At 39.4% G+C, this 12,105-nt stretch overlaps 1 protein-coding gene across 7 annotated transcripts in view; it reads left to right on the top strand.

Annotated features, from left to right (window-relative positions):
• PTBP3 (polypyrimidine tract binding protein 3) overlaps positions 1-12,105 on the top strand; it is an 85,381-nt gene that overhangs the window by 58,882 nt on the left and 14,394 nt on the right. For all 7 annotated transcript variants that reach the window (XM_084750499.1, XM_084750498.1, XM_084750497.1 and 4 more), the window contains 4 exons: positions 4,353-4,463; positions 5,822-5,996; positions 10,697-10,774; positions 11,955-12,094. In XM_084750499.1, the coding sequence (XP_084606625.1) occupies positions 4,353-4,463; positions 5,822-5,996; positions 10,697-10,774; positions 11,955-12,094 (504 nt within the window). The remainder of the gene's footprint in view (positions 1-4,352; positions 4,464-5,821; positions 5,997-10,696; positions 10,775-11,954; positions 12,095-12,105) is intronic.

Raw genomic sequence — 12,105 nt, 5'->3', positions numbered from 1 at the left:
CAGTGTTTAGAAGTCCAAAGTTCAGTCTCTTCTAAGATTCAAGGAAGTTCCTAATTATAATCCCCTATAAAATAAAAAAGACAATTATGTAGTGGCACAGAATATATATTACCATCTCAAAAGGGAGGAATGGGGTCATGGTGAGGAAATACTGGACCAGTGTAAGACTGAAACTCAGCAGGCCAAATTCCACATCCTGTTGTTCCTTGTCCTGGGTCAAAAGGGCTTAGATGACTTAAGTCTTCCAGATTTGCTGCCTGCTGGCTTCATTCCCTATGTGCAGTTTTCCTTGGTAGATAGCTCAGATGTCTAGAATGTCTAATATCTTAGCATCTCCAGTGCAGTCCAGGCCTCTTGCCCTCTCGGGGCCTTCACGCAGGGACTGCCCTGCCACCTGTTGCCTGTCCTCAGTGGTTCTCCAGAACTCTGGATGAAGATTTATTCTTCATGATTCTAAACCCAGAACCACATGGATGACACTGCCATGTTCAGCTGCTTGCTTTGAGATGGAGCCTGGCCTCCTTAAACCACATCTGCAGCAGCTTTTCTTTGTTGTTTTTTCAAAGCAGAAATTTCCTAATGCCTTTTCTTTTTATAAGTTAGAAGCCTAGCTGGGCAGGGGTTTTGCCTTGAAAACACCTCTCTTTATTCTGTTTCAGGTCTGGCCTCTTCTTCTTTTTCATTTTCTTTTTAATATTTATTTATTATTATGTATACAGTATTCTGCTCACATGTACACCTGCACACCAGAAGAGGGCATCAGATCACATTACAGATGGTTGTGAGCCACCATGTGGTTGCTGGGAATTGAACTCAGGACCTCTGGAAGAGCAGTCAGTGCTCTTAACCTCTGAGCCATCTCTCCAGCCCTTTGGCCTTTTCTTAATGTTGTCACTTTCAGCACAGGCCTTCTTTACTGGGGCTCCTTTTCTCTTCAAACTGTATATTTTGTACTTCTTTTTGCCTCACTTACTCCTGTTCATTGTAGATCTGCATAAGTGTGATTACTAATAACCACACGGCAGAGTCAATACTAGGCCGTCTTGAAATTTCCTCCACTAAAGAAATTAGTTTATTACTTTTAAATTTAGTTGCTGGTAAATTCTTAGGACAAGGGTAGAAAGCAGCTACAGTCTTTGGCAAAACTATCACAAAAAGAGTCTCTAGCCGAATTGCTACTATTCTTGCTCCTCCTTAGAAACATCTTAAGCCAGACCTCCACAGTTCTTATAGCCTTTAGCACTGCCTTTCCAGTTTCTCATAGGATGCCCTGTTAAATTCTGCTTCCATTTTTCTAATTCAGGATCCCAAAGTCTTACATATTTCTCAAAAAAGCCAGCATGGTCATGTATGTCACCGCAATAGTCCATACCCTGATACCAATTTCTAGGGACCAAGTCTTCAAACATGTGAGCCTACTGAAGGCGTGCTCATTCAAACCACCACGCATGCCTTTGGATTTATATGACTTAGTAAAAAGCTGTAGGGTAAGGGTGCATGTGTGTTCAAAAACTAAATGCATCTTATCTGAACTCAAAAATAACTGCACCTGTGAGCATTTCCTAGAGCCTTTAACAGTGATGTTTTAGCCACTGTTGTCTTTCTCTAAAAGTGGTTCAGTAGTTGCTTAAGTTAATGGTTGCATTGTTCTGTTAAACATGTTTTCTGTTTATTTCACAAAGTAGCATTGAACAATCAAAGCACTGGACACAAGTTATAATTAGTCTTTTATTATGTTTATTTCACAAATGTAATGAATGACCTCTGTGGCCTATCAGCAGAGTGTTTCTATTTGCTTCTGCAATGCTGTGGTAATTTATATTCTTATAAAAGATACGTTTAAACCTGTGGCTCAGCACCGGCACCACCAAGCAGGTGCACTTAGTCAGTGTCACGGGGTCATGCCTAAGAGTCTAGTTATCATTTCCCCAAAATGGCGACAGGCTTTCTTTCTCATAGAGAGGTTCCTGGAGACCTGGGTGAGCAAGACTAAGTCTATTCGCAGTATTATCAGCTGGATTATCACTCTCAGTCTTTATTATAGAAGTCATTGTTTAGTTCTTCTTTCCAGTACAATTGGGGAAAATCGTTACCAACAAACGACACACAAGTGTTTCCCCCATTTCCTTTCTTTTGTCTGTCTGTCTGTCTTTTGGAGATACAGTTTCCCTGTGCAGCTCTGGTTGTGCTGGAACTAGCTCTTGAACCCAGAGATCTACCTGCCCCTGCCTCCTTTGAGTGCTGGGATTAAAGATGTGCACCGTCACTGCGCAGCTTCCCCGTTTTCTTCCCCTAAGTACCTAACATTGTTCTTAAATGCCTTTCTGGCACCCTGTCTATTTCTATGTACTCTGTCCTCCAGCTTAACCCTATCTTTACTTCCCTTTCTCCTTCTGGGCTTGGGCTACTCCTTAACCTACAAAGTCAGGCTGATGTCCATCTCAAATGTGTCCTCCTCAAGAAGTCTTTCTTTACTGTAAGTGCTCTCCCTCAACACTCCCATTCATACTCGTCTTAGTCATTATTCTGTTGCTGTGAAGAGATAGCAACACCAAGGCAGCTTACAGAAGAAAAAGCAGTTAATTGGAGGCTTGCTTACATTTTCAGAAGTTTAGCCCATTATTATTATGGCATTAGGTGGAGGGGGATGGCAGCATGCCAGCAGGTGGTGGAGCGGTAACTGAGAGCTCCATCCTAAACTGTAGGCAAAGAAAGAGACTCTGGGCTTGGCATGGGCTTTTGAAACCTCCAAGCCCACCCACAGTGACACTTCTCCTAACAAGGTCACACCTCTTTGTTTTGTTTTGTTTTTTATTTTATTATTCAGATTACATCCTGATTGTTATTCCCTCATTTGCATCTTCCCGTTCCCCCTCCTTATTCTATTCCCCTCCCCTAGACCTGTGACAGAAGGGGACCTCCTCCCTCACCGTATGGTCACAGCCTATCAGTTTTCATCGGATAGCCTGCTTCCTTTTCCTCTGAGTGCCACCACTCCCCACCAAGGGGAAGTGGTCAAATAGAGGTCACCATAATTTATGTCAGGGTCAGTCATTCCCCCATACCCCCCTCCACACAACTGTGGAGAATGCACTGTCCGTTGGCTAGATCTGAATGGGGGGCGGGGTCTAGGCTTACTGTATGCATTGTCCTTGGTTGGTACAGTAGTTTGTGCAGGCCCCCCTGGTTCCAGATCTGCCAGGCTTGATGGTCCCCTTGTAGGGTTCCTGGACCCTCTGGGTCTTTCTGTCTCCCCATTCTCCCATACCACTCTCACCTGAAGTCCCAATAGCAAGTCTCAGCATCTGTCCCCTGTCCCAATCCCTTGCTCAGTGAAGACTCTCAGAGGGCATCCATGTTGGACTAGTGTCCAATTATAAGTGAGTATATACCATGTGTATCTTTCTGGGTCTGGGTTACCTCACTTAGGATGATCTTTTCTAGTTCCATCCATTTACCTGCAAATTTCAAGATTTCCTTGTTTTTAATAGCTGAGTAGTATTCCATAGTGTAAATGCACCACAGTTTCTTTATCCATTCTTCGACTGAGGGGCATCTAGGTTGTTTCCAGATGCTGGCTATTACAAATAAGGCTGCTCTGAACATAATTGAGCAAATGTCCTATTGTGTGGTGGAACACCTCTTAATCCTTCTAATCCATTCAGATAGTACCATTCCCTGGTGACTACGCGTTCAAATAGATGAGCCTATCGGGGGCATTCTGATTCAAACCACCACACCCTCCAAGAGATCATGTGGTTAGGGTGAGAGGGCCCGGAGCTGCTTTGGATCTTGCTCTAATGCTGTTCTGTAATCTTTTCTCATTTCTGTAATAGAATACAAAAGCAGCTTAAGGAAGGAAGGACTTGTTTTGACTTGTGTTTTGAGGGTCCAGTCCATCAAAGCAGAGAAGGCAAGGCAGTCAGAGTGGTTTTACAGTGACTGCAGGATTCAGCTCAGCTGGTCATACTGTGTCCACTATCAGGAAGCAGAATAAACTAGGTGTTAGGCTGTCTTACTCCTTTGTTTCTTTTTTTATTTGGTCCAGTGCCATCCACATTCAGGGTGGGTCTTCTTCCCTCCTCAATTAAACCTCTGAAAACAGCCTTCAAACATAGCTAGAGGGGCGCATAATGTAGCAGATGCCTGTGACCCAGCACTAGAAAGGTAGATGAAGGACAGTGAGGAACTTAAGGCCAGCCTGGCTTACATGGGGACCTGCATATTAATAAAAAAAAAAAAAAATCAAAACCCAGCAAAACAAAATATAGGATTCATAAACCAAGATGTATTTATACAAGTACATTAGTTTAACATTTCCCCTTAGATTTAATATGAACTCTTTTTTGCAGATATTTTCTAAATTTGGCACAGTCTTGAAGATTATCACCTTTACAAAGAATAATCAGTTTCAAGCCTTGCTTCAGTATGCTGACCCACTGAATGCACATTATGCCAAAATGGTAATTATACTTTTCATTTTCCATTATTAGTCATTGCTTTGGAGACATCTGAAGGAGCCATCATATTTCACTTGCCCCAGTTTATCTTGTGATTGATTAATTAAATGTGGCTTCTGATCACTGTAAACTGTTGTTCCGTGTGTTCTTTCTTCTAAGCTGAAGCTTACTGCTATCCCATTGGAAGCACCTTCAGTCTACCACTTCAGATCTGAGGCTCGTTGCTGTTTGTCATGTTTAAAATCTATATTTATGCTTAGCATTCCTGGTGCAGTCTGACTGATAAGTAGATGTTTGACCTTGTGGTTTCATTTACTTGTTTTCAGTCAGCCAGAGATTGATTTCACTACTTTTGTATCCACATCTGCTCTCATTCTTATTTATCTCTGAATTGATAAAGATATTAAACCTTAAGAAATATGCTGCTATCAAAAATTTTTTTTAATTTTGTTTTTCTTGTTTTGTTTTTTGTTTGGTTGGTTTTTTTTGGTTTTTCAAGATAGAGTTTCTCTTGTAGTCCTGGCTATCCTGGCCTTGGTTTGTAGCCCAGGCCTGCTTCTGCCTCCCACATGCTGGAATTAAAGGTGCACCACCACGCCTATTTATGTTTTCTTTTTTTAAGTGCATGAATCTTTGGGTTTGTTTTAATGAGACAAACCGACACACTTGGTCATTGGATACATTAGCTGTCCAAGAGAGCTGTCATTAATCTTAATTCTGCTTTGTATCAGTTTAGAGAGAGACTAAAGCTTAACGTACTTTTGTTTTTCATACAGTTTGAGGAATATAGCCTTTGCATTTCCTGTCCCCCTCTAGCTGCATGTTTGTTTTATGTTTATGTATCAAAAGGTTGTCCTATTCTTTGATTTTTGTGTCTGTTTTTATAAATTTGATCATTTGTGAAAGTAGGCAGTGGCCACAAGTAACCCATCAGTATATTTTATTCTTAGGAAGGAAAGGATTACTGATCTTTGGTCACAAGTGATTCCTTTTGTTCATTATTCAAAAAAGCAAGTACAAAAGAAAAAAATATGGTAGATAATATTTTATGTATTATGACTAATGTACTATTTACAGTGGTGTTTTATCAATATATTATATTCAGCATAAAATTGAAATATGAAATTAATATCTTGAAACATTTACTGTGGGCAAGATAACCATAATAATAGTGTTTCTATAATAGTCTACAAAATTTTTTTTTCCTCTCATTTGATCTGAAAGATAATAAAAATAAACCTAGCTCTTTTTCCTTTTGATTTTGCTTTCTGCCTAATGCTGGATTGCTACTGTCTCAGCTAAGGGCCCACTCTGTCAGTGTGGTCTTGACAAAACCCCAGTCCCTTTCTCATTTGCTTTAGGCTCTGGATGGCCAGAATATCTATAATGCATGCTGCACTCTGCGCATTGACTTCTCCAAGCTCACCAGCCTTAATGTGAAATATAACAATGACAAAAGCAGAGACTTCACTCGCTTAGACCTTCCTACTGGTGATGGCCAGCCATCTCTTGAACCTCCTATGGCTGCTGCTTTTGGTGAGTAGTTCCTTTTTCAGTCACAAAGCAACTTTTCTGAAGTTACAAATTTCACTTACTTACATCAATCTTTTTCTTTTTGGGCTCTGTTGGGATTTCTAAAGGAAAGCAAGAATTATGGAACAAATATGCTTATAAATTAAACTTTAATATAGGGTAGTTTTGATAGAAGTCTGCATTGTGTTCCAAATCCTTTTTCTAACATTAATTCATTAATATTACTCCAAAGCTACATGTTTGCTTTAAATTAATTATTTTAATGGAAACTTTGATTTTAAATACTCAGATTTTTAAACAATTTTGGCATTAAGTGCTCTTGAGAAAACTTATTATTTCTTTTAAAGTAATGATAACATCTAAATTAATGTCCTATATTAGATGTTTGTCTTTCCTTTATTTAGAGAGAACTGATTTTATTCAGCTTTACTTCTTTAGCAATAAAACTATCTCTGTCTTAGGTTATGTGAATATTAATGTTTTAGACTAAATAAATGCTTTGAAAATATTTGCCTTCCAAATTATCTCTGTAAGAGTAGGTTTGAAAAACTTCCTTCTTTTATTTAAAGTAACCTTTAGGATGCCTTAGTTGGAGGCCAACCTGTTCTACATAGTGAATTCTAAGACAGGATTACATTAGATACCCGGTCTCAAACAATAACAATAAATAAATAAATAAAGAAAGAAAGAAAGAAAGAAAGAAAGTAAATCTTTATGTAAAGGCAGAAATATTGCTTGCTTGCTTTGCATGTGTCATTAGATTAATATGTGCTACATTTTAGTTTTATACCTCTAAAAAGTGAGCTTTATTATTCAGGAAATTTAAATTTTAATAGCCTTGTGATTTATTTTCCTCTGCTAAGTAGCCCCTTAAAATAGTGTAGATACATGTAGTAGTATTTAATCTATTCATCTTTCATTTGTTCATTCATTCATTCATTTTCTTTCTTTTATTTTTTTAAGATTTATTTATTTATTATGTATACAACATTCTGGCTGCATGTGTGCCTGCCAGAAGAGGGCACCAGATCTCATTGTAGATGGTTGTGAGTCACCATGTGGTTGCTGGGAATTGAACTCAGGACCTCTGGAAGGGCAGCCACTGCTCTTAACTCTCTGAGCCATCTCTCCAGGCCCTATTCATTCATTTTCTTACGACAGGGTTTCCACTTAGTCCTGCCTAACCTGGAACTCACTCACAGAGCTCCACCTGCCGCTGCCTCCAGATTGCTGGGGTAAAGGTGTGCACCATCATGCTTGGCTGCAACTTTTATAAGTGAGAAAATTAAAACTTTAAAACAACTAATTAGTCATCCAAAATTTTCCTAGAAAATGGTTTGTACTTCTATTTTAAAGTAAAATATTTTTGTCTTTGTCATTATCATTTCAATAAAGAATTACAGAAATTAGGACAAATTCAGGCTTGACAGAACTTGGCTATCCAATGCAGAACAAGTTTTATTATGATAAGTGAATATAAATATATTGATGTAACCAATATTCTGTTATAAAAGGAAAAGGGCCTTTGAAAAATACAATTAAGAATTATTTCTGAGGCTGGATGTGGTGGCGCATGCCCCCCAGCATTCTGGAGACAGTTCAGAGGCATCACGGTGTACAAAGCAAGTCTAGGACAGCCAGGGCTCTGTTACACAGAAGCTCTGGGTTGAGGGTGTTTCTGAATATAAGAATATAAGATAATTATGGCAAACTAATGGCTACATTCTAAATGTAATTTTATGTCTTACATGAAAGTTCTGTTCTGCTGTTTGGCCCAGATTCCACCCTTGCTTCTTTTGCTTTGAAGACCATGCACTCTCTTTTCTACTTACGTCACTTTAAAGATTGTATGTGCACACATGGGTGCTCATACCTGGGTGGCCAGAGTTTGACGTCACTTGTCATCCTCTGTCACTCTCCACCTTGTTTTTTCTCTTCAATTTTTCCATTTTAATGTGTAGTTCATGTATAGTTTCTTTTCGTGTGTGTGTGTGTGTGTGTGTGTGTGTGTGTGTGTGTGTGTGTGTGTGCGCGTGCGTGTGTGTTGAGACAGGGCTTCTCTGTGTAGCCCTGGGTGTCCTGGAACTATTCATAGACCAGGCTGGCCTTGAACTCATAGAGATCTTACCTGCCTCTGCCTCCAGAGCGCTGGCTTAAAGCACCACGGTCTGGCTCTATTCTTTCTTTTGATATGACTTTATTATACATTCCATAATGTTAGTCCTTTCTGGCTGTTTATATTAGAGTTTCTCCCAGTTTGGGCTTGTTGAGAGTCAAGTTCATTATTTCCTTTATATACTGTATATATTTCCTATATATGTTGTATGTGAGGAGTCTTATTTAAAAAATACTTGTTATCCTGAAGTTGTAGACATGATAGATATTACTTCTAAATAATCACTGAATGTTTTCTGAAAAATAAGATGTTTTTTGTGTATATACTTTTGTGTTTTTCAGGTAGGGTAGCCCAGGGTGGCCTTGAGCCTTCCTCGGCCTCCTAAACTAGGTGAGCCAACATCAGTATTCTTATTTAAATAATATTTAGTTTTCAAAATTATAAAATTATCTATACTACAGTATCTAAGCCAATAGAACTTTTGAAATTTTAGTTACAAAAATAACATGTAGCCATTTTTTTAAAAATAAAAACTTGTTTCATCAGGCTCAACGATGAAAACTTTTAATGGCACTTGGTGTGTTTGTATGTGGTGTGTGTGTTTCTGTATGTGGTCTGTGTGTTTGTGTGTGGTCTGTGTGTTTCTGTCTGTGTGTTCACGTGCACGTGCTTACCTGTGGAGGCTGTAGAGCAAACTTCCGTGTCATTCTATAGGTGCCGTCTACACTCTCTTCAAGGAGTGCTCCAGTTAGGCTAGGCTGACTGGCCAGCGTGCCTAAGTGTCTGCTTGAGTGTACATGTGGAGGGCTGGGATTTTAAGCATGTGGCACCAGGCCCGGCTTCTTAATGTGAGTTCTTATCAAATGCTGGTCCTCATGCTTACAAGGCAAGCACTTTACTGTTTCAGCTTTCTTACCTGCCATTAATGCTGCTTTAAAGAGTTAGCATTTTAAGTATGCAATCACTGTACATAGTTGTGGGGAATAATGTAATAATTAAGTACATGGTACAATACAGAATAAGCACACATATTTGATTTGGAAAGAACTTTTCATAGTGCATGAAAAATTAATAATGGTTTTGTCTTAACATGTATTGCCTTACCTTCTGTCATGGAACAGTTTTCAGGTGCATGCAAAGTTTTGCCTTGTTTTTTGTCTTTGTTATTGTTGTTGTTTTGATTTGTTTGTTTGTAGAGAGAGAGTTTCTTTGTGTAATAGCCTTAGCTGTCCTGGAATGCACTTTGTAGACCAGGTTGGCCTCCAACTCAGAGAACGTCCTGCCTCTGCCTCCCTAGTGCTGGTATTAAAGGCAAGTGTCATCACACCTGGCTAAAGTACCTGTTCTTAATTATTAAATCTCCAAACATTTTTCTTAAAACTTTGTGTAATCTCTTAATAAAATGAAAATACGCAGGCTGCTTTCTAACAGACTACTTCCAACTGGAAGTGCAGCTCAACCTTTATTTGCACTTTTACAGTCTGGTTTCTTACTGTTCCTGGAACATTCTCCTTTCTCTTCTTTTCTTGTGTTGAAAGGCCTGTGCTTGTTTTGGAAGTATTCCAGAGGATCCTAGGGATCACTGCTCTTTTCATTTCTAAGGCTGTTGTCTTCTTTTCCCACTATAGAATGCCGTTCCTCCCTTTCCCTTTAGCCCTGATCATCTTACTGTTTTGTGTCCAAAAGGCACAGTAAAAACTGGAGCTTTCATCTATCTGTAGGCACTCATTGGCTAATTCAACATAATTACAAGCCTGTATGTTGCTTATAAGTATTCTAAGTTTGCCATGGTGTCTCCATTTGTGTTTCCTGTTTTGTATCTTACAGTCACCTCAACACTTGATTCCTTCATTGGAACTGACTTCTGTTATATTGACACTGTTGTCAGCAGGCTTTGTGTAGAGAGTGCTGGCGCTGCTTGTCTAGAGAACACAAAGCAGTGTGCTTTGCAGTTACGTACTATCTAACTCAGGCTTTCCCTTAGTTCCCAGACGTGTCTTCTTTAACCCCGTCGTAGTGAAACCTCCAGCACTCCTCCTCAGCCCACTTGCTTGATTATATGACTGGAGGACCCTCAGCATGTGAATCTGTAATTTATACTTGGATCTCATAAACTTCTCAATGACAAGTATTCTATCTCATATTGGTTTGTTTAAACAGAATCACACTATGTAGCCCAGGCTGGCCTTAAATTCCATGAAGCCTCCTGTTTCAATAATGGAATTAAAATTGTGTGCCATAGTGTCCAACTTCATTATTTTTTTCCATCAGCCCAATATTCCTTCATTACAGTATAGTTTAACAAGCATTTGATGGCTTTTCATATAGGAAAAGAATGTTCTAGATAAACGCCAGAATCTTAGCCTAGACCAGACTTAATGAACAGCTAAGCTATGTTTTTCTTCCTTGAGCCCAGTTGAAAGGGCTCAGCCTTTGGAGGTAGCTTTAGGGATTACCTACTGAAAAACTGTTAAGTTTCCATAATGGGTCAGTTCCACTTATAATATATTTTCATATAGTCATTTCATATTGTGTTGATGAGCATGTTTGTAGTAGGCAGTACATTTATTGTAGCCTCTCTTCACAGGTGCACCAGGTATAATCTCCTCTCCATATGCAGGGGCTGCTGGATTTGCCCCAGCCATTGGATTTCCTCAGGCTGCAGGTGAATCTCAGATTGAATTTGAAGGTTCTTTAAATGTGTGAAGGAAAAAAGAATTCAAGCTAGCTGTGCTGGTGCACACCTTCAGTTGAAGCCCTCAGGAGAGAGACAGCGGGGACTTAGATAGAGGCCAGAGGGAAACCCTACTCCCCTCTTTAAATATAAAGGCCGTCAACTAGAGAGTGCCATCTGCATGGCCTTAAAATTCTTAGATTGTCAAGCAAAATAGGATAAATTTCAGTCTGTTGCAATTTTATTACATGATGTATAGTAGAATAGTCATAATGAATATGGAAAAAAATGTTAAGCTGAAGGAATCAAATTGAAACAAGGATTGTAGCTTAGTGATAGAGTATTTGCCTGGTACTCAAGGCCCTGGCTTCCTTCTCAGTATAGTAAGATAAAGAAAGAAAGAATTGGGTCCTTTTATAGAAACAGAGGTTTCTATGCCCTTAAATACTTTTAAAACAAAAGTATAAGCAGTGGGACCAACGAGAAAGTGGTATTTTAAGTATAGTGTCAGTGTCAACCTTTTCAATAATTCAAGACTATCTAGGATATTTTTCATGTAAGCTATCACATAGTAAGTCCTACCTAGCATGCATGTTTGAAACTTGTGTTGAAGTGCATGTGTATACTACCTTGATATATTTGAATATAAACAAATATGATATAAGTTTGTGGTCAATATGAAAATTACATCCACTTTGCATAAAAGTGCTAGATAGAAAAGTGGTTGTATGTGATACATCCTCTGAGAAGCCTAACCTTTTGGGCTAGGTGTTGAGACAGACTTTTCACTGTGTAGCCCAAGGTGTCCTGGAACTCACTCTGTAGACTAGGCTGGCCCCAAACTCACGGAGATCCACTTGCCTCTGCCTTTGGAGTGCTGGCATTAAAGGCGTGCACCACCACCGCCTGGCTTCCTAACTGGGTTTTTAAGGCTGCTGAGTCCAGTTTCTCTGCAGAGCACAGATGAATGGTATTAGTTAAGGGTAATGTCAGCAAATAAGAAACTATCTTCTAGAGAGACTCTATGATGAGAAGAAGCTGGCCTTGGGTGGCCTTAGTGATAATCTGGGCACATTTTTTTAGTGTTCACTAATTGGCTTAAGTTCTGTTCTGTCAAATGTTACTCTCCAGTTAATTAGAATATAAGAAATACTTTTCGTGTCTTTAAAAGGTCTGTCTGTCCCAGCTGTTCCCGGAGCCCTTGGTCCTCTCGCACTCACCTCCTCTGCTGTCAGTGGAAGGATGGCCATTCCTGGGGCAAGTGGTATACCAGGGAATTCTGTTCTGCTTGTCACCAACCTCAATCCTGACGTGAGTTGAAA

The sequence above is a fragment of the Acomys minous genome, assembly GCF_964271855.1.
Source record: "Acomys minous genome assembly, chromosome: 1".
In the NCBI taxonomy this organism is placed as follows: Eukaryota; Metazoa; Chordata; class Mammalia; order Rodentia; family Muridae; genus Acomys; species Acomys minous.
Note: the sequence above shows the minus strand (reverse complement) of the source record. Positions and strands in the feature narration are given on the sequence as shown.